Source organism: Miniopterus schreibersii (genome assembly GCF_964146895.1).
Source record: "Miniopterus schreibersii genome assembly, chromosome: 3".
Taxonomy (NCBI): Eukaryota; Metazoa; Chordata; class Mammalia; order Chiroptera; family Miniopteridae; genus Miniopterus; species Miniopterus schreibersii.
The window spans coordinates 21891964-21910906 of NC_138103.1; the positions used below are offsets into that span (position 1 = coordinate 21891964).

The 18943-nt window shown below is 47.7% G+C and overlaps 1 protein-coding gene across 1 annotated transcript in view; it reads left to right on the forward strand.

Annotated features, from left to right (window-relative positions):
- The first annotated feature begins 334 nt into the window (after nucleotides 1-334).
- XYLT1 (xylosyltransferase 1) overlaps nucleotides 335-18943 on the forward strand; it is a 296727-nt gene continuing 278118 nt past the window's right edge. The window contains exon 1 of the mRNA XM_081132516.1: nucleotides 335-729. Within this exon, the coding sequence (XP_080988642.1) occupies nucleotides 379-729 (351 nt within the window). The 5' untranslated portion in view covers nucleotides 335-378. The remainder of the gene's footprint in view (nucleotides 730-18943) is intronic.

An 18943-nucleotide genomic window follows, 5' to 3' on the forward strand; every position in this document is an offset into this window, starting at 1 on the left:
GCCCCCTCCCCTCCGGGCGAGGGGCGTGGGGAGGGGAAGCCCCGCGGGCGCGGCCCCCGTCCCTGCGCGCCGCCCCCCGAGCGCGCGCGCCGGCGCCCCGCTCCGCGGCCTCCCGCTCCCCGCCTCCCCGCCTTCCCCTCCTCCTGGTGACGTCCGGGTCCCTGCCCGTCTGAAAACTCGCGCCGCGGCGGTGGAGGCGGCGGCGGCGGCGGAGCAGCGGCGGCGGCGGCTGGGGAGCAGCGGCGAGCCGAGGCGGCGGCGGCGGCGGCCCGAGCGCGAGCCCAAGCGGCGGCCGGCGGCCGCGAGAGCCACGGGGAGCGCGGGGGCGGCCCGGAGCACCGGGGTCCCCGCGCCCCGCTCGCCCGCCGCGCTCCGAAGATGGTGGCGGCGCCGTGCGCCCGGAGGCTGGCCCGGCGCTCGCACTCGGCGCTGCTCGCGGCGCTCACCGTGCTGCTGCTGCAGACGCTGGTCGTGTGGAATTTCAGCAGCCTCGACTCGGGGGCCGGCGAGCGTCTGGGGGGCGCAGCGGCCGGCGGCGCCGAGCAGCCGCCCCCGGCCCCGGCCCCGCGCCGCGAGCGCCGGGACCTGCCCGCCGAGCCTGCAGCAGCCCGAGGAGGCGGCGGCGGCCGCGGAGGACGGGGGCCCCCGGCGCGGGCACGGGGAGGCGGCGCCGGAGAGCCCCGGGCGCAGCAGCTGGCCGGTCGGGGGGCGCTGCCCCCGCGGGCGCTGGTAAGATGCCCCTTCTCCTTGCGTCCGGGAGGAAGGGAGGCAGCCCTGGCCCCACGCCCCCCAGCCCTTGAGCCCTGGGCATCAGACTGGGACTCCCCAAGCCTGCTGGCTCCACATCCCTGTTCCCTGGAAGGAGGGGTGGGGTCCCTGACAAGGTTTGGGGCTGGGGGCTGCCCCATCCGGAGTCTAAGGACTGCCCCCTTGGGGTCTGGGGAAGTTATCTCCAGAGGAGGCGCTTTGGGGGTTACAGGAGCTGGCTGGGTGCCGGTTCCTCGTCACTCTTTCTGGACGCTCCGACTTGCTCTATGCATGTGGGTGTTGGTGCCTCCAACCCTGTCTGAGTGAGTGGATGGTGCCCGGGCTCTTCAGCCGCTGCTCACGGGTGGTTCTCGCAGCATCTCCGGGTTTTACCCGAGCTGGGTGCGGACGAGTCGGTGCCCGCTTGCTGCCTCGTTTCCTTGCCCCGGCCTGAGAGGGGGTCTGGGATCAGTGTCCCAAGTCCCCCAGCCATTTCCCTGAATCAAGACTCAGTGTTGGGTGCCTGGTCTTACTTTGGGTCTTACTCCCATCTCTGGGTGTCTGACTCCTGTCCTGTCTTTACCTTCTCGGTCTCTAACCTTGCCCTCTCCTTGTGCCCTCTCTGACTTTCGTCACCCTGCTCTCCAGTGTCAGGGCATGGCCCCTTCTCCTAGATGGTGTCACCGGCTCTCCATCGCGTGTGTAGCTGATTCCAGTTACCATCTAGCTGTGTCCCACCATGCCATCGTGACGGGCTGCTATGGGTTTTCTGTGCTCTTTTGGATGTGAACAGTCTGGACTCTGAAACTGTTCCTTCCTCAGTCTTCAGGGGCCGCCTGGGTGTCTTCCTACTGTCCCCAACTCCTCCAGGGGTATCTTTCATACCTTCTTTGGGCTGCCTTGCTAAGCCCACTGAATTCGGAGCTCACAGCACCTGAGGTTAGAGTCCCCAACTCTGGCCCAGGGTTTTAGTGCCAGTGGGTGTGAGTGTCTGTGTTAAGGCATCACGAGAGCTGTGTGTCTGTCTTTTATCTTCATCATGCTGCTTGCTTATGGGGAATCTCCTAGCTCTCGGGGGACATTAGACAACAGGGGGTAGTGTCAGGATCCCTAGGCACTGAGCACATGTCTCTGTCGTTTGTGACTTCGGTGGCCCTCACTGAAGGCTGCCGTCAGACACAGCATGATGCTTGTTGATCTGCTAAACTTTGAGTCAAGGCGACCCTCTTTGCCAGAGTGCAGCTCTTTGTGCTGCTGAGCTGATGATGCGATGGCATGTCACGTTGATGGTGACTAGCTTGTGTGGGTAGCAGGGAGCCGTCTCCCTCATCTTGGGGACAGGAGAGTGGATTGAGACTCCTGATGGAGGATCAGAACATTCCCCATGCTCTGCAGCCTCTTATTTATAGCAAAGGGTACTCTCACACTCTGCCTTTGAACTCAAGAAGTGGATAGTGATGTGTTTGGGCAGAAATGCAATTAGAAGTTCTTTCTGGATTCAGAGCCCTGCTGGGAGGCGGGGGGGAGGGGTTCAGGATATGCACCGCTGGCCTCATGTGGGAACACGTAGCATGGGCATGGAGCTGACTGTGTCCTTTGCATCTGGGGTTCAGACCGGCCTCCGGAGGTGCCTTTTGGTGCAAATACCACCTGTTGAAACTAGCAGAGGGGAGGAAAGAGGCCTCGCTGGCAAGTTTCTTCCAGGATCCCTGTGTGTGCTCAGTTCAGTGTCCTGTTCTCTCACCTCTCAGCTCGGTCACAGAGAGGTGTGCATTACGGAAGGTAGGTGGGAGCGTGCCATTTTTTCTTTTTTATTCCTTTTGGAATGCCAGTGTCAGCAGCAGAGTTCTTTTGCTTTTCTGAAACTCTGCTTTTATCTGCAAGTTCAGCTGTCTCCCATCTCTATCTCCCAGCCTCTCAATTTCTTCACCTTCCGATACAGACATATATGTATTTTTTTCTTTTTTTCTGCCCTCTCCCTTCTTCATGGTTGTCTACCATACTGTTGTTCACTGTTTTGTCTCCTGGATTTTATTTTATCTGCTCGTCTGTCTCCTTTCCTTTCCCTCCCCTCTCCCCTGCCATGTACCCTTATGCCCAGCTGGATCCTGAAGACACAGTGCAGACTTGCCAGGTGGGGCCAGGGATCTGTCCTCCTCTGGCTGTGTGTCGTTGTGTTTGTCGTCCCCCCCTCCCCCCCAGCCCCTGCCCTTCCATGAAGCTCAAGGAGACCAGAAGGGGGCAGGCTGTTCCCAAAGTCTGGTATCGCCTGAGCTTGAGTTGCAGGTTCGGAAAGGACCAGACTGTTTCTCTAGCCACTGAGGCCCTTGCAACATGCTGTTTGTTTGCAGCCCCTGCTGGGGCTGCTGGCATGGTGCTTTGGAGCTGAAATCAGGAGAGGGACATTTAAAAACAATTCCCTGTGATTTTCCAGATGGCTCTTGTAAAGAGCTGGTGAGGCACACGCTTGGGAGATGGTGCTTAATCTCTGCTCTGTTGAGGTCTTGGGGGTGGGATGGGCACTTGTGCTTCTTACGTGCACACGGAGTCTGTGGCCCTGGTGGTGGTGATCAGTATGTCCCAAAGAGTGTGAGGCAGGCACTGAGCATGGAGCATTTTCTAAACCAGACGTTGCTGCTTCCTTGTGCCCACCAGCCAGAGCTTCTGCACTTGTACCTTTTATGTTGGAGTAGCTGCTCCCCCATCGAAGGACCTGATTATATTTTTGGTGCATTTTTAAAAGCCAAGAGGAAACATCCAGTTTCTCCAGCAGAGTCAGAGAGCAAGAGAATGGTGGCAAGATTGGTATATCCCTGCCTGGCTGGAGTGGCTCAGTGGTTGGGCGTCGAACCATGAACCAAGAGGTCACTGGTTCTATTCCCGGTCAGGGCACATGCCCAGGTTGCAGGCTCGACCCCCAGTTGGGGGCGTGCAGGAGGCAGCTGATCAAAGTTTCTCTCTCATCAATGTTTCTGTCTCTCTTCCCCTCTTAGTTAAAAGAAACATATTTTAAAAATTTTTTTTAAAAAGATGGATATATCCCTAAAAGACTTGCAAACTTACCTTTTCCTCTCAGCCTCTTTCAAAGCTCTTAAATATTAGAATTATTGGCTGGATTGTAGCTGAGTTTTGTGGCTGTGACACTGAATTTTTTTCATTGGGCCTCCGGTAAGCTGTGGCTTTTACTGTCATTTTAGAATTTAAGAAACAGATGGGCTCACTCATATAGGGAGGGGACACTGGGGAGAGTGTCAAAAAGATCACTACAGGTTCTGAATAGATTTGGAGAAAATGAAGGAGAATTGCGTGTGTTAATGTAAGGAATGGTTTTTTTCCCTTTGCCTCCAGTGAACCTCTTGAAGTCTTCACTTTTATTGCTTGTGCCCTTAGATAAACTGTTACTAGTTTTATTTAAGAAACCTAATTTTTATTACCCTTGCGCGTGTGGTGTGCACGCACACACACACTTAAAGTAAAATGGTTTCTGTATTGTCTGACCCCTTGGAAATGTTGATTTTTCGGCAGAAATTCCTCATACTTCACATTACTCAGATAACTCAGGATGTGTTCAGACACTGGCAGTGACTTTGAAAAATTGGTTCACTGTATGCAGAGCGCCTCTGGTTCTAATAGCCTCAGAGGCACAGCTTTCCTTTCTATCCAAATGTTTTGAGACCACAGAAAACAGAGGGTATTTTATTGATGGTGTTTTTTTCACACTCTCAATGGAGTTTTATTTTGCTTGAGCAATGCATTACACTTTGTATACAGAAATATGCATCATCAAACAATATTTATCTTACTGCAAATGTTGCCATCTGCTTAATCACATACTGAAAAATGTTAAATAAAATAAGTAAAAGGAGAAATGATTATACACATAGGTATATATATGTTTTGTATAGATATACAGTATGTGTGTGTTTATATATTATACATATATATGTATAGTGGGGCAAAAGTAGGTTTGCGATTGCAAAACACAGAGTCTATCCTTGTATTATTATTTTTTAATTATTATTTTCCATGGAAACAACTGCAAATCTACTTTTGCCTCACCTTGTATATACTTTCCTTCCAGTCTCTTTACACTTTAGACTTTCTCTCTAGTTTGACAATTCTTTTTTAAAAAATCTTCCAGAAGGTTGAATGACAAAATGTTTATTACTATTTTGCAGATAGGAAGCCAAGGCACAAGTTTCTGTTTGCTGGGGATTGTCCAACTTTGATACATGGCCTTAATAGAAAAGGAAATTTGGTGTATTGAGCTAGAGCAGATACCTAACACAGTTGTGTGTGCACACGCACGCGTGCACCTGTGTGTTTCCAGAAAACAAAATATCCTTAAGAAAATCTCGTAGTAAGGGTCTGCCCTCCCACCCAGAGCTGTGTGTGGTCAGTGGGGTTATAAATCTAGGTGCAGAAGGACTAACATGCACAGTGCCTTCATAGCTGACTGCATGGCATGAGAACTGCCCCCTCTCTGTCTTTTGGTTAATATTGCCCTAAGACTTGTCACGTATGATAGCTCTCCTTTGTATATCCCCATTTTTATTAACCCTGGTCCCCATCTATCAGAAACAAAGAGAAAATACTTTGGGGAAAATAAAAAAGATATAAATTACAAACTCAACCCCAGCAAAACCCAAGTTTAAAGGGAAGTGGTGTGGGAACAGGAGAGAAAGTCGCAGGAAATGTGTTCCAAGCCTTAGCACAAATGAAAGATATCTCCGTTTTAAGTATCGTTGGGTCTAACATTCCGGGGTGCAAGTCCCAGCTCTGCTCTTTGCCATCTCCATGATTTTTTTTTAATATGTTTTTATTGATATTAGAGAGAGGAAGGGAGAGAGAGAGAGAAACATCAATGATGAGAGAGTCATTGATCAGTTGCCTCCTGCATCCCCCCTACTGGGGATCCAGCTACAACCTGGGCATGTGCTCTGACCAAGAATCGAACCTTGACCTCCCGGTTCATAGGTCAGTGCTCAGCCACTGAGCCACGCTGGCTGGTTGCCATCTCCATGATGTTGGGTGAGTCATTGTAACTTGGTGCCTCTGGAAATCAGGGTTATCTCATAGGGTTTCGTGAGGATGAAATGTAACAAAACTTGTGAACTGATTTGCACCTGGCACATAATAAATGCTCAAATGTGAGTTGTTTTCTTTGAAAAAGAAACTCTTGGTATGTTTGAAAATAAGCAGGTTTTTTTTTTTTTCGCAATAAGCATCCATTTTACTATGCCAAGTAGAGTTTGAGAGAAATCCAAGGCAGTAGAAAGCATCCGTCTCCTGTGTGTGTCATCCTTGGAGCAGGACGGAATGTGGTAGGGGGAGGACTGCTAACACTTATTGAGTGCCAGCTGTATGCCAGGCATGCTTTAGGTATTTTGCGTACATTGTGCTCACTCCCCAAAAAAATTCAAGATGGAAGAAAGTGTTACCCACTCATACAAAATTGAAACGAAGGGCACTTGGCTAGAAATTGCTGGTCTTATGATGTCGGTTGTGTGGCAGGAATAATGAAGGCTTTGCAGATATTATCTCACTCAGTGACTCTTCCCAAGTCTGTGGGTTATAGCTGTTGTTGTTCCCATTTCACAGATGAAGAAACTGAGGCTCGGAAAGGGGTAGCAACTTGCTCACTAAGTGTACAGTGCTGGGGAGGAACAGGACTGGGCTCCAAACCCAAGTTTGCCTCCATTCCAGTTGATGGACAGATTTCTGAGCTCCTTTTCTGTGCAGTTCTTTGAAAAATCCTAAATGCAGCCAACTAATTCCTGAAATCTTCATATCACTTTTCTCACTTCTTATTGCAGGTTCCTAAAAATGTGCCAACCCTAGAAAAAGGGCAGAAATGCAGTTTTCACTGAATCAGACCCTTAAGTAATGAGACAAGTAGAAGGGTAATAATAACAATAATAATAACAATAGTATGCCTATATAGCAGCTGTAATGTGCCAGCCACTGTTTTAAGCCCTTTGTATGTATGAACTCAGTTATTCTTGTAAAGCATGTACATACTATTGTAGTTTCAATAACCAACAGTCATGGTGCTTAATGCAACCAGACCCTGTTCTTGGTATCTGAAAAATACTCATTTAAATTTCATGCTACAGTGAGGAAACTGAGGTATAGGGAACTTAAGCAGCTTTCCCAAGGTCCACAATGATAAATGGCAGAGCTGGGATTTGAACCTAGGCGATCTGTGCTCTTAATCACTCTACAACCTCCCTTTTAAAAGCATCTTGCAAAGGTCCATAACCTTGGAATCATAGAACTGATTTAAGGAGGCACGTAAGTAGTTGATTTGGGCACAATGCCCAGCACCAAGGTCAGCCCCAGTGATCCTGGGAGAAGAGCATATCCTGCTATAGTCAAACACACAGAGCGCGTCCTAGGGAGTAACTGAACTTGAACTGCCAAGTTGGCTGGTGGAAAGTGTTTTGAATTCAGCTCTCTCCTGCCAGGGGAGGAGGGGGAAGAGGGTACTGTGCAGAGATCCTTGGCCGGTGGAAACAGCCTTTCATTCATCTCCACAGGCTTCCTGCTGCTCCACTCACCTAGTTAAACGGTTCTGTGGTTCTCTCAGGCAGAGCCCAGGACTTGCCCCCAAGAGACGGGGTGCAGCAGGGAGGCATCTCCAAGAACACGCAGTCCAGTTGTCTTGTGGGCACTTCCTTCCGCCTGCAACAGAAACTACCCGTTTGCCCGCAGATACTCATCAGGTTGTGCCCCTCTGATCCCTGTGGTTAGAGTTGCCCCTCCCCTATTGGAAGCCAGAGACATTACCAAGGTGTCAGGGACAGGGGCAGGGTGTGTGTGCCACCTTAACCCCTTCAACACTGTAGTGGGCAGGGAGACCAGCACCCAAACACCCAGCCAAATGGGGAAGAATGTCCCCTAAGGGCATTTTTGAGTCGTTTTTGGGGAAGCTCCCCACTTTAGGACCCTCTGAAGGCAACAGAATGGCTTTGTTTGTTCTGTCTCAGGTCTGATTTGACCCAGCGAGATGACTGCTAGCTTATCTGGACATCTAATCCAAGCTAATGGTCTCCTCCCTGGAAATCCTTTGCTGTAATCCTTGGCCTCCAGGCACATTTTTTAAGCTCTAGGGAGTCAAATTTATGGGGCGGAGAGACTGAGGCAAAGGTCCCCCACCCGGGCACAGCCACTATAACTGTGATACTGATGAGGAGAAAAAAGGGAATTTCTCTTTATTGAATGTTTACCTTGCACTAGACACTGGAAGTACTGGAAAGACATGATTTTATTGAATCCTTACAACATCCTGCTAATTAAGGGCTATTAGTCTCACCTCTGTTTTACTGATTATAAATAAAAATTAAGGCAATAAGTTGGATGAAGGTTAAGACTAGGAATTCAAGGTTGGTGGTGACTCCAAAGCCTGCATTCTTAGTCTCAATTTAGAATCAGTAAGCCCTTTATCCCATGCACTTCCCTCCTTCACTTCCCCCATATCTTTTCATGCATCCACACATGCATCCACCTGTCCATGCCTCCACGCATGCATCCATCCATTCATGCATCTGTCCATGCATACACTCGTCCTCCACTCCAACAGTTAGAGCATGCCCAGGCACTGGAACTGCTTTTGTGTACAGGGAGATGTGCTCTCTGCTCTCCGGGAGGACCAGTCCAGCAGGGGAGAGCTAAGGCCACTGCTAATAAATGGCCTATCAACAGAGAGGTTTCTCTCAAGTCCTACCCCAGTTCACTGCCGATCTTCTTTCCCTGTGGTGGCCTCGTGGACACAAGAGGAAGGTGTCCTCTGGACAGGTGGGGGCCAGGAATAGTGTGATTCAAGGGCCTGGAAGCCCTTGAGTCTCCCATCACCCCAAAACTGGTGGACATGAGGCCTTGTCTGCTGCCCTCATGGAGTTCACCCTCTTCTTTTAGGAGAGTAAGAAGCCCAGAGAGGAGCAGTGGGCTGCCCAAGGTCTTCAGGGGAACAGGTGGTCAGATGCTGATGTTTAGTTTGGAGGACAGAACTCTGACATCAGAGCTTCACAGCCCGGCTTTACCATTCATATCACGTGACCTGGACATATCACCTCACCTCTCGGGGGCTGAGTTTCTTCATCTGCTATGCAAGGACCATGAGGGTACTTACCAGGAAGGGCCTGTGACGGGGCACAGCCCGGGTTCATGGTCAGCATCCTGTCTTCTTTCCTGGTGCAGCCTCACCATGACAGACGTTTGCAAGAGGGGCACTCAGATTCGTGGCTCACAGGTAGCTTGTGTTTGGCCTGCATAGTCTACTAAAATAGAAAGGCGCCGAAATGTAGGGATTAAGACAATGTGAATTTTTGAAATGCCTTTAAAAAGTCACAAAATCCGGCAGCACTGGGCCTACATTTTTTTCTTCTCCACTGAGCAAGCTGAGGATGAGCTTTCCTGAGACCCCTCAGGTTTCCGAGAGCCCCACAAGATCTCCTCTTTCACCTGTGATGCCTGACTGGCCCCTCTAGGCTGTTGAGTTTGTAACCTGTTTGGAAGAGCTTGGTGTTCACTGTGTCAAGCTAAAAATAAGTATCTGTGGTCACCTTTCAGTTACCCTGTGTGGTTTAGTCACAGCACTTACTTACCTGGCCTGCCTTTGCCTTCCCAAGGGCATCCTTTGCTGTTGGCTTATACACAGAATATGCAAATTCATATAGGCCACTGTGGAGGCAACGTCCGCAACAAAAATGAAATCAATTCTGCAATCAAATTCTACAATTTGGTAAACTGGTTTCTCCTTTTTTGGGGTGAGTGTAAGATGCTATTGCAAATCATCCACCTTCCCCTTTCTGTGCACCCCACAACCTTTCCCCCCAGTAACAGCGGTTGGGACATTGAGAGTGGTCACAGAGATGGCAGGGCCGGTGGAAAGATGGAACATTCTGGAACACCTTGGGCGGACGCTGACTCTGTCAGGGTGCAACTGGCATGCCCATCAGATGAGTGAATAGGCTCACTGACCTCACAGGCTTGTGAGGATGGCATTCAGTAAACAGATGAGAAAGCACTTTGAGGCTCAGAAACCCGTGTGGATGCCAGACAGGGTCTGTCTCAGAGTAGAAGCAAGTGAGAGGTTCGTACCAGTTGGCAGGGCCCCCCTCACATTGCCTTGTGATCCCGGGCGACAAAGAGCAAGTGAATGAGGAAAGTCCACCTGAGGCTTCCCACCCACTCATCCATTCATTCACCAGAGAGTGGATGAGGGCCTCCTGTGGGCCGGACCCTGTGGGGACTGAGACTAGCAAGACAGCTGTGCCCATGCCCTCCTGCAGTGATGGTCAGGGAGTAGGATGACCCCCAAACAAAAACAAACGAACATTTTAAAAAGTTAGATTGTCACAAGCATAGTAACAGAAACAGTTGGGGTACTGAAAGTAAGAGGCCACATGTGAGGATTTATTGTGAATCGGGTGGATTAACTTTATTTATTTTTGGTGAGGACTTATTTTGGATGAATATCTTTTGCCAGAGGCGCCCCACACTGACCCCAGGAGTCCTAAGTGTGGCGCTTGCACCAGTTCTGACATAGCCATGATTGAAGGCGCTGCGTGGGCAAACTGTCATTATTAGAGCAGCTTTTAATAAAGAGTTTCTATTCCTATCTGCATGAAATTTATTCATTTCTTAAAGTTTGCATATTTTTAATGACTTCTAAAACCGAAATAGACTGTACATACAAAAGTGCCCATTATTCTGACTGTACAGCTCAATGAGTTTTTGGGAACGAAACCTGCCCAAGTAACCCACACCCAGACCGAGACACAGGGCACCTACAGCGTCCCAGCCGCACCCATCCCCTGCTTCTTGGGTGATCGTTTCTTTAAGACTTGTAATGGCCATATATTTCTTTGAATGTGTGTGAGGGAAAATACACAAATATAACCAGACAGTCAAATGACAACATTAGGTCTCCTGCTGCCTACCATGCGAGTAAATTGGCATTTAAGTAAAAGAAGTCAGTTAATGTAATGAAGACATAAATTATAGTCCCAAAGCCTGATTCTAATCTTACTCGTGACTCAACCTGGATGGTGAATGACTGTCAAGGAGGTCATAGAATGACTAAGATTTGGTCAATGGTGGCTTAACCATTTTATTTATTTTATTTTTATTTATTTTCTTTATTGACTTTTAGAGAGAGAGGAAGGGAGAGAGAGAGGAAGGGGGAGAGAGAGAGAGAGAAACATCAGTGTGAGAGTGAAACTTTGATTGGTTGCCTCCTGTATGTGCCCTGATCAGGGATTGAACCTGCAACCTAGGTTTGTGCCTTGACCGGGAATTGAACCGGGAACTTTTTGGTGCGCCAGATGATGCTCCAACCAGCTGAACCGTGGGGCCAGGGCATGGCTTAAACATTTTAAAGACACCCTGCTCCTGGGAAACACTGTAAAATATGATTGTCTAACCACTATGCTGTGCATCTGAAACTAATACAAAGTAATATTAGTTGTGAACTGTAATGGAGAAAAAATTTTAAAATAAAAACAGTAGAAAAAATGAGACACCGCGCTCCTCTGGGAAACAGCCATGCTGTTTTATTCTGAAGTATAACTGGAAAGGTTTTAAGGTAGACATTGGGAGGAACTGTGCTCTGGGTCTGTTTGAGGGGCACTTGCAGTCGGGGGCCCTCTCTGATGCCCTTGGTTGCTGTCGGTGCTGCTCCCACAGTGATGGGGCTCCCCAGGCCCGTCTTCTGGACTTAGGTTTGGACCCTTCATGTGCATCTCTTCATTCGTTTCATGTTGACTCTTTGTACTGGGGTCGCCCATGTGTCGAACATGGAATTATCTGTGATGAATAGGTCCCCAAATGGGCCCGAAGTTACTACGTTAACTTAACCCTGAGCCAAGACTCTCCCCTTTTCAGAACCAGGATAACAGAACTGCAGCACAACTCGAACAGCAATTTGAAAGGGCGGCGGAGACAACTAATCATTTTATAACGAGCAAGGGGAGAGGCAATACAGAGCCCAAGGACGAAGTGATAATTCCACCAAGTCTCAGTGCTCAACCAGACTCACATTAACAAAATAAACAAATGTACTTGATGATGGGGAGCTGATGTATCCATTATTTAAGGGTAGTATTAAAACCAGATTGGATGGATCAAGTAATACAGTGGCTACCCCATTAAGCCGCCTTTCTTCGGGGGCGTGGAGGAGTTACTCATTCTTTGCTTTCCTTGTGAAACGGGGCGTCATTAGGTAGAAATGTGCTGGGTAAACCTTCTTTTCTTTTCCTGACGAGTGGCTGTTTTCTGTTTACTTTTTAATGCAGGACCATGCTTTGCAGGTGTCCTCTTTGAAATACAAGCCTATTCATGGTCTCTCTTCCTCTCCTTTCTCCCCATCTCAGATGGGGCGGCTGTTATAAAAGACACTAACAGGGAACCCCATTCGCTTGTCATCAGGCATCACAGGAGATCAGTCCTGATGGGAAATGCCCTTGTGGCCTGCTTTTTCTCCCAGTCCTGTTGGATAATAGTTGTCCAGTTGTTACCTCTGATTCTCCTTGTTTAGAAGATGCGGTGATGACAGAGGACAGGGCGGGATGACATCAGGGAGGGTGTTAGGAGCAAACCTGGGAGGTGCTCAGGTGGATTATTAACTCTGTTTAGGTGAGAGGGTGACTACTGTTTCGGTGTTTTTTTAGGGGGAAAAAATGTCACGGGGAGCAAATGAACACTGTTGGAGTGAGCACGTGGTATAAACCCATAACATAAGTGGAAACTAGAAGGTTCTGACCAAGTGAACCCGGGTTGCATGGTTCGGGTGTGGACTACAGATGGGATGTTGGCAGTATAGAGTCCCCCTCCCCCTCTCCCTTCTCCCTCCTCCCCCTTTCCCTCCCCCCTCGTGGTTGTCTTCATTGTCACTGTCCTTGTTGTTCTTGTTCTTCTTTTTCTTTTTTAATTAAAAAAAAAAAAATCTAAGTTAGTGGCCATCATTTTAAAATCAGTGATTTCAAATAAAAACCTGATTTGGATTTCCTGTGAAAAATTTTGAAATTCTGGCCTTAATTGCCATAGAGGTAATAATTTGAGGGAGGGGAGAAGACTCCTCTGCAAGGGACTCTGCGTTCCCGTTTGCCACGGGGCCCGCCAGTTACTTCGCTTATTGTGTTACCTGCATCACCGATGCCAGGATTTGAGTTTCCAACTGCGAATAATGATAATAGTAACAAGCAGTAAATGCTATTGCCTGTTAAATGCTCACCGTGTGCCAGGCACTGTGCTTAGTAGCATCTGTGGATTATCTCACTTAACCATAGCAACAGTCTTCTGATATTATTCCCATTCACAGGTGAGGAAAGCGGCACAGAGAGAGTAAGGGCTTGCCCCAAGTCACAGAGCCCTAGGCTTGGAATCGAAACTCAGTCAGGTGGCCAGGGAGCCTGTGTGTCAGACACCGTGAGTGTGCTGCACAGAAAGTTTTAACAAAGTGATCCATTTAGGACTTCTCAGAGTGGCTCTGTGAAAGGGTTGTCATTATTTGCCCGTTGCCTGGATGCAACCACTGAGACCCAGCAGTGATGTAAAACTATGATGCAAAATGCAGAATATGACTCACTGCCTCTAAAGAGAGGACAGGCATAGAAGTGACCGTGGGCTTGGGCACTGGTGCAGCTGGCCGACTGGCTGTGGTAGAAGGACCCTCACTGAGGCTCCCACCATCCTTACCCACCAAGCGGGGCAAGGGCCGCAGTGTCTACCCTCCATCTATAGCCTTGCAGCGGCGAGGTAGCATCTACGGGGTAATATTTTGATAAGTTGCTGATTTGTATTAAAATAATAATTACAGCGATAATTACAAGCATGGGTTTCACTGAGACTCAGCTGCTGACTGTGAGAGAAAATAATTAAATGCATATTCTCTCGGAATGGAATTGGAAGCCGGGCTTGGCTCTTCTCCTGTCTGTGGGTCCAGCACAGGTTTTGCTGCAGGTTGAAGGTCACGTGTGTTGCCAGATGCTGTTTATGTTAACAGTACTGATGGCAGATTTCCATGCGGGGAGGAGCTGGCAGTGGGCAAACACCATCCTTTCCCACACACGCCGAGGAAAACAGCCTGACCACAATCTGTTGGTAGCATCACCCCCTAAACCATGAAGTGCACCTCACCCTAGAAGCAAATGCAGTAACAACTAGAGGAAATGTGATTTAAATCTGCCCTTAATTAGTAAATATTCTTAAATACTCTAGTGTTGGCTGATACCTGGCCACAGGGAAGGATTCATTTAATTTGATGGCTGTGGTTCTCTTTACACTGCTGTTTTTGAAGCCGATTGAATGGTCCCACCTTGATTTTAACAACATGCTAAATTTCACTCGATGTAGAACAGGCTTGAACAAATCATTAACGTACAGCCAATCAATCATTAATGTACAGCTGGTTACTCGAGTGGCCTTTGCCCTGCGCTCGAGGAACCAGGACCCAAATCCAGAGCACAGAGCATTGCAGCTCCTTGCTCCCCACTCAGGTTCCTTCTCATTCCCGCTTCCTGTTGCCACCTCTCCAAGGGTAGGTAACCCCTATCAAGACTTCTGACCCAGAAGTTACTTTTTGTCTCTATTTAGAAATGGAATCCTGCAGTAGGTACTCCTTTGTGCCTGGCTTGTTTTGCCTAGCATTATTGGAGATTAAATTATGGAGATTATATCATGCTTTGGCAAACTAGAGCCCTCCTGCCAAATTTGGCCCCCTATCTGTTTTCTTGTGGCTTATGAGCTAAGAATGGAGTTTACATTTTTCAGTAAATTGTTGGGAAATAAATAAAAATAATTATATTTCCTGATGTGAAAAGTATATGAAATTTACATTTCAGTGTGCATAAATAAAGCTTTATTGGAACTTGGCCATGTCCATTTGTTAACATTGGGGCCGTGGCTGCTTTTACCGCATGGTTGCAGAGTTGAGTACTCTCAACAAAGACCATGACGTTTACTATCCGAGCCTTTTCAAAAAAAGTTTGCTGACCCTGTATCTGTATTGTTTCATGTCCTTGTAATTGTTTATTTACATTGCTATATAATATTTCATTGTGGAATATACCACAATTTACATATTCATTCCGCTTATAGGAATTTGGAAGGTTTTCACTTTGGCACCTTTACAAAGGTCACTGCCATGACCGTTCTCGTTCATGTCTTTTGGTAAACAAATATTTGGGAAATATTACTGCTGGGTATATACCTAGGAGAGGAATTGTTTTAACCACTGTTTGTTTTTAATATGTTTCTATTGATTTTTAGAGAGAGAGGAAGGGAGAGGGATAGAAAGAAAGATCATTGAGAGAGCAACATCATCGATCTGCTGCCTCCTGCATCCCCTACTGGCGACCAAGCCCACAACCCCTGCATGTGCACTGACTGAGAATCTAACCCGTAACCTCTTGGTTTCTGGGTTGACGCTCAACCACTAAGCCACACCAGCTGGGCACCACTATTGTTCTTTAATGGATTGCTTTGACAAGTGTATTTAATTGGGACGTTTTACTTTTCCTACTAGAGAGTAAAGCTTAGGGATACTTTTCATGTGTTGAAACTCTGGACCAAGGCTTACTTTCAAAAAAAGTAATTCATCCTGCAAAATAGAGGGTCAGTAGAACCACAGTTCATTAACGGATTGCTGCTCACCCATCTCAGTGCCTTCAGGGATATTGGGAACATGCCTGATGTTAAGTGCTTTTGGAGATGGCGCCATCATTTAATTCCTCCTACTGAAGCCATATCGTCCAAAGGACTCTTGATCTTTATGCGGCAAAACGGGTCTGGCGGAATTAGGAGAGTTTTTTCGATGTCACTTTCTGCTTTGACTGACTTCTGTTTATCTCTAGCTGCTCCGGTTTTCTTGCTGGGAAGCAGATGAATTCAGCTCTCCGTCCCAATAAGATCTGTAGCCCACAGTAGCATGTGTCATTTAACATTGAAACACTGTGCTGAAATATCCCTTCAGGGACTGCATACGTTGTTCGTGCCACAGCCTTGGGGCTCAGAGATTCCCCGGAGGAGTTGCCTGCGTGGGCGTTGTCAGTATTGTCTAATAGCACCCGCCCTGCATCCGTGCCTGCGCCTGGTCCTTTCCCACTTGCTGTCCCACTTTTGCAGGCTCAGGCACCGACAGGGTTTTGGGGAGAACGTCAGGATTCCCCAGGATCCACCCATCTTTCAGGTTTGCTTGGTGCACTGGCTGGAAAATGACTTAATATTTTTTCTGGGGCTTGTCAGAGTCCTGTCAGCTTCCTTCTTCTAGCCAGCCCACTTCAGCAGGGGTAAAGTCCTGCTTGTTTTCATCTAGCCTTCTGCGTGTGCCTTGTGCAATTTATAAATGTAAGGAATGTCACAAGGGAAGACTTTCAGCTGCTGTTTTAGTATTTTTTTTGAAAGACAATTGGATTCAGTGGTGAAGGGGTTAGTGGAAGTGAAGCCCCAGTCTCAGCTAAAATTAATGTTCTATCAGACTCAATCTCTGGCAGCCTCTGTTTTAGTCTTTAAAACGGGTGCAGAGCTGCAGTGCCATTATGGGTATGATTCTTGGGTGACGAATTCTGATCAGAGAAACTTAATCTTTAAATTCTGGTAGTTTTGCCCCTCTTCCCCACCTCCCCATCCCACCCCAGGCTTAATAGTTTGTGTACTTTCTTTGGATATTTACTTCTGAAAAGATAATTTTTTTTTTTTTGGTAAGCATTCTGAAATTCTTTACAAAAGTGTGTGTGTGTGTTTATTTTAGAAGATGGCCTTTTCTTTTTAAAGATGTAGATGTCCTGAGATGCCCTAATTAAAATTGATGATTAGTCTCAAAAGAAACCTAATAGATTTCAAAAGTAGAAATCTTCCAGGCCTCATTCATAAAACAATAAGATATATTAAAAAATCAGTCTCTAAAAGGCAATCACTTTGAAAATTTAAACAACAAAAAAAACTTATCTAAAACTTACAGAAGGAACCAAACTTGGAATTTCAGATTATAGGGTGATTCATGAAAATGAAATACCTCATATCAAAACCCATGGATGAAGCCAAAACTGTGCCCCAAAGGAAAATTAATAGCCTATTATAAGAGCACTTTAGCTTTTGACAGGAAACACAACAGATTAGAATGATTAAGATAAGAGTGTCAGTTTTATTTATTTTTTTAATATTGAGAATAAACTGCAAGAAAGTAGGAAAAGGGCATAAATAAAAATAAAAGCAGAAATTCGTGGAATAGTTCACAAATACCGCATCACTGCCCAGTGAGATCCACTAATGACTCAACCGTACAAAATGTTAATCTAGTTCCTCCTAGGTTAGAGTCTATGCACAGGCTGGGCGGCCCTAACTCCAGTTGGTTGCTTAGTGCTTGTTGTCGCTACTGAGTAAAGGAAGCAGTGGGTAGCAGGAGGAGTCCCTGCAGTTTCACGTTATTTGGTGGGGTGCATTAGGAGAAGTTATTTTTTAGCCTGCCCACATCAAGGCAGAGCAAACCTTATATACTTTTTTTCTACTGACCAACTTCCTCTTCTTTCCTTTAAGAATAATAAGGCTGGCAGGACATTTTGTTATTTTGTAGAATACACTGACTCTCCTTCAGATTCCCAGGGATCTTTACGTCCAGGTTTGACATGCCTTCCTAGGTCTTGTAAAGACAGCGCTCTCCTTGTCCTGGAGTTACCTGTTGGGGTTGGGAGGGGACTGGAGCGTGGACCCCGGGACTGTGGGCAGAGGGCTTCTATCTTGCTAAGCACCGGGTTACTCTGTGACAGAAACAGGAAACCAGTCTTGTTGTTTGGGCATCAACTTTGATGTACTCCCAGCGACATTCATTGGTAGTCTTCCGTGTATCTTGTGCTGAAAGTTTTACGTGAGCATGTGGCTGTGTAGACTTACCCAGGGCATTCACAATACTTATTCATTCAACAAATATTACCGAGGGGCTACTGTGTGCCAGGCACTGTGCTAGGAACAGTGAACCAAACAGGGTCCCTCCCTGCCCACTTGTAGCTCCTGTTCTGGTAGAGGGGACAGTGAGTGATGGAGGGGGAGGGGTCATCATCAAGGCAGGCTTTTCCAAGGAGGTGACGTTTAAGATGAAATAAATAGAAGGTGGTCAGGCATGGATTGGAGGAAGGGGGGGACAGAGTGTGACGTTCCTAAGCAAGGGCGTAAATGTCAGCTGGGGAGAGAGCAGGCAGGGCCCGCAGGGGCTTCTGCGCCACTGAAAAGCATTCTCTTGTGTAAGGTTTTCTGCAGCCCTGTCAGTGGATTCTTCATCCCCTTTTCCTAAAATCTAAACTCATTGACTGGTTTAGACATGACATGATTTGGAGGTGAGACTCAAACGAATGAGAAGTTCACTGTTGGTTGTTCTCTCTCCAGTAGTCTTTTCAGAGCTGCTCTGCCTTTATTGCCAGCCTGTCTCCAACAGAAAACACTCCTGTCTTGGCAGGGCCCTTTCACATCCCAACCCCCTCAGAATGATATCCCCAACTCAGAGCTTTGTTCTCTTCTTTCATCTCCGTATCAAGACCCACCTGTCATGTGTGCTGTTCTAAAGGCCCTGCATTTGATGTGGGTGGCGTCCTGTACCAACCCCAGCCTGATAGCATCACCCCAGAGAAATGGCAGAGAGGGGACTGCTGGCCCTGGGCCTGGAGGCCACCTCTGTCTATGGTGGTGGCTGTGCTATGGGATGGCTTATACTTTCAAAGCAGGGGGAAGAGATCTGAATTTTCAGGAGTTGGGACACCAGTCCTTGTTTAGCATGTCACTTGGTGTGGCTTTGGGCAGCCTCTCATGGCTTCTGTCTCCCCATCTTTAAAATGGACTAAGGGATTACTAGGTCCCGTGTGCTCTGCAATTGTAGGTCTTTTATGGTTTCCTGTGCCCTAGTTGCACATGTCTTTCCTCCTTCCGGCTGTGACCTGCACCCAGCAGAGGGAGTAACTAGGATCCTTACCCACCGCCTCCGTGCGTACAGGCGGCTGATCTGGTGTGGCCAAGTGCAGAAAAGGGCCTTATCACCACCCCTGCCAACCCTCCTTCCTTTCATCTGATGATAAACTCCAGTTTCTTAAGAGCTAATGGGCATTCCCCATCGGCATCATGGCTGGTCTCTGGCCCACTTACCTTGTCTAGGGACCCCCAGTGCTGGAAGAGTAAATGGCACATAGGAGTTGCTCAGTACATGTTTTCG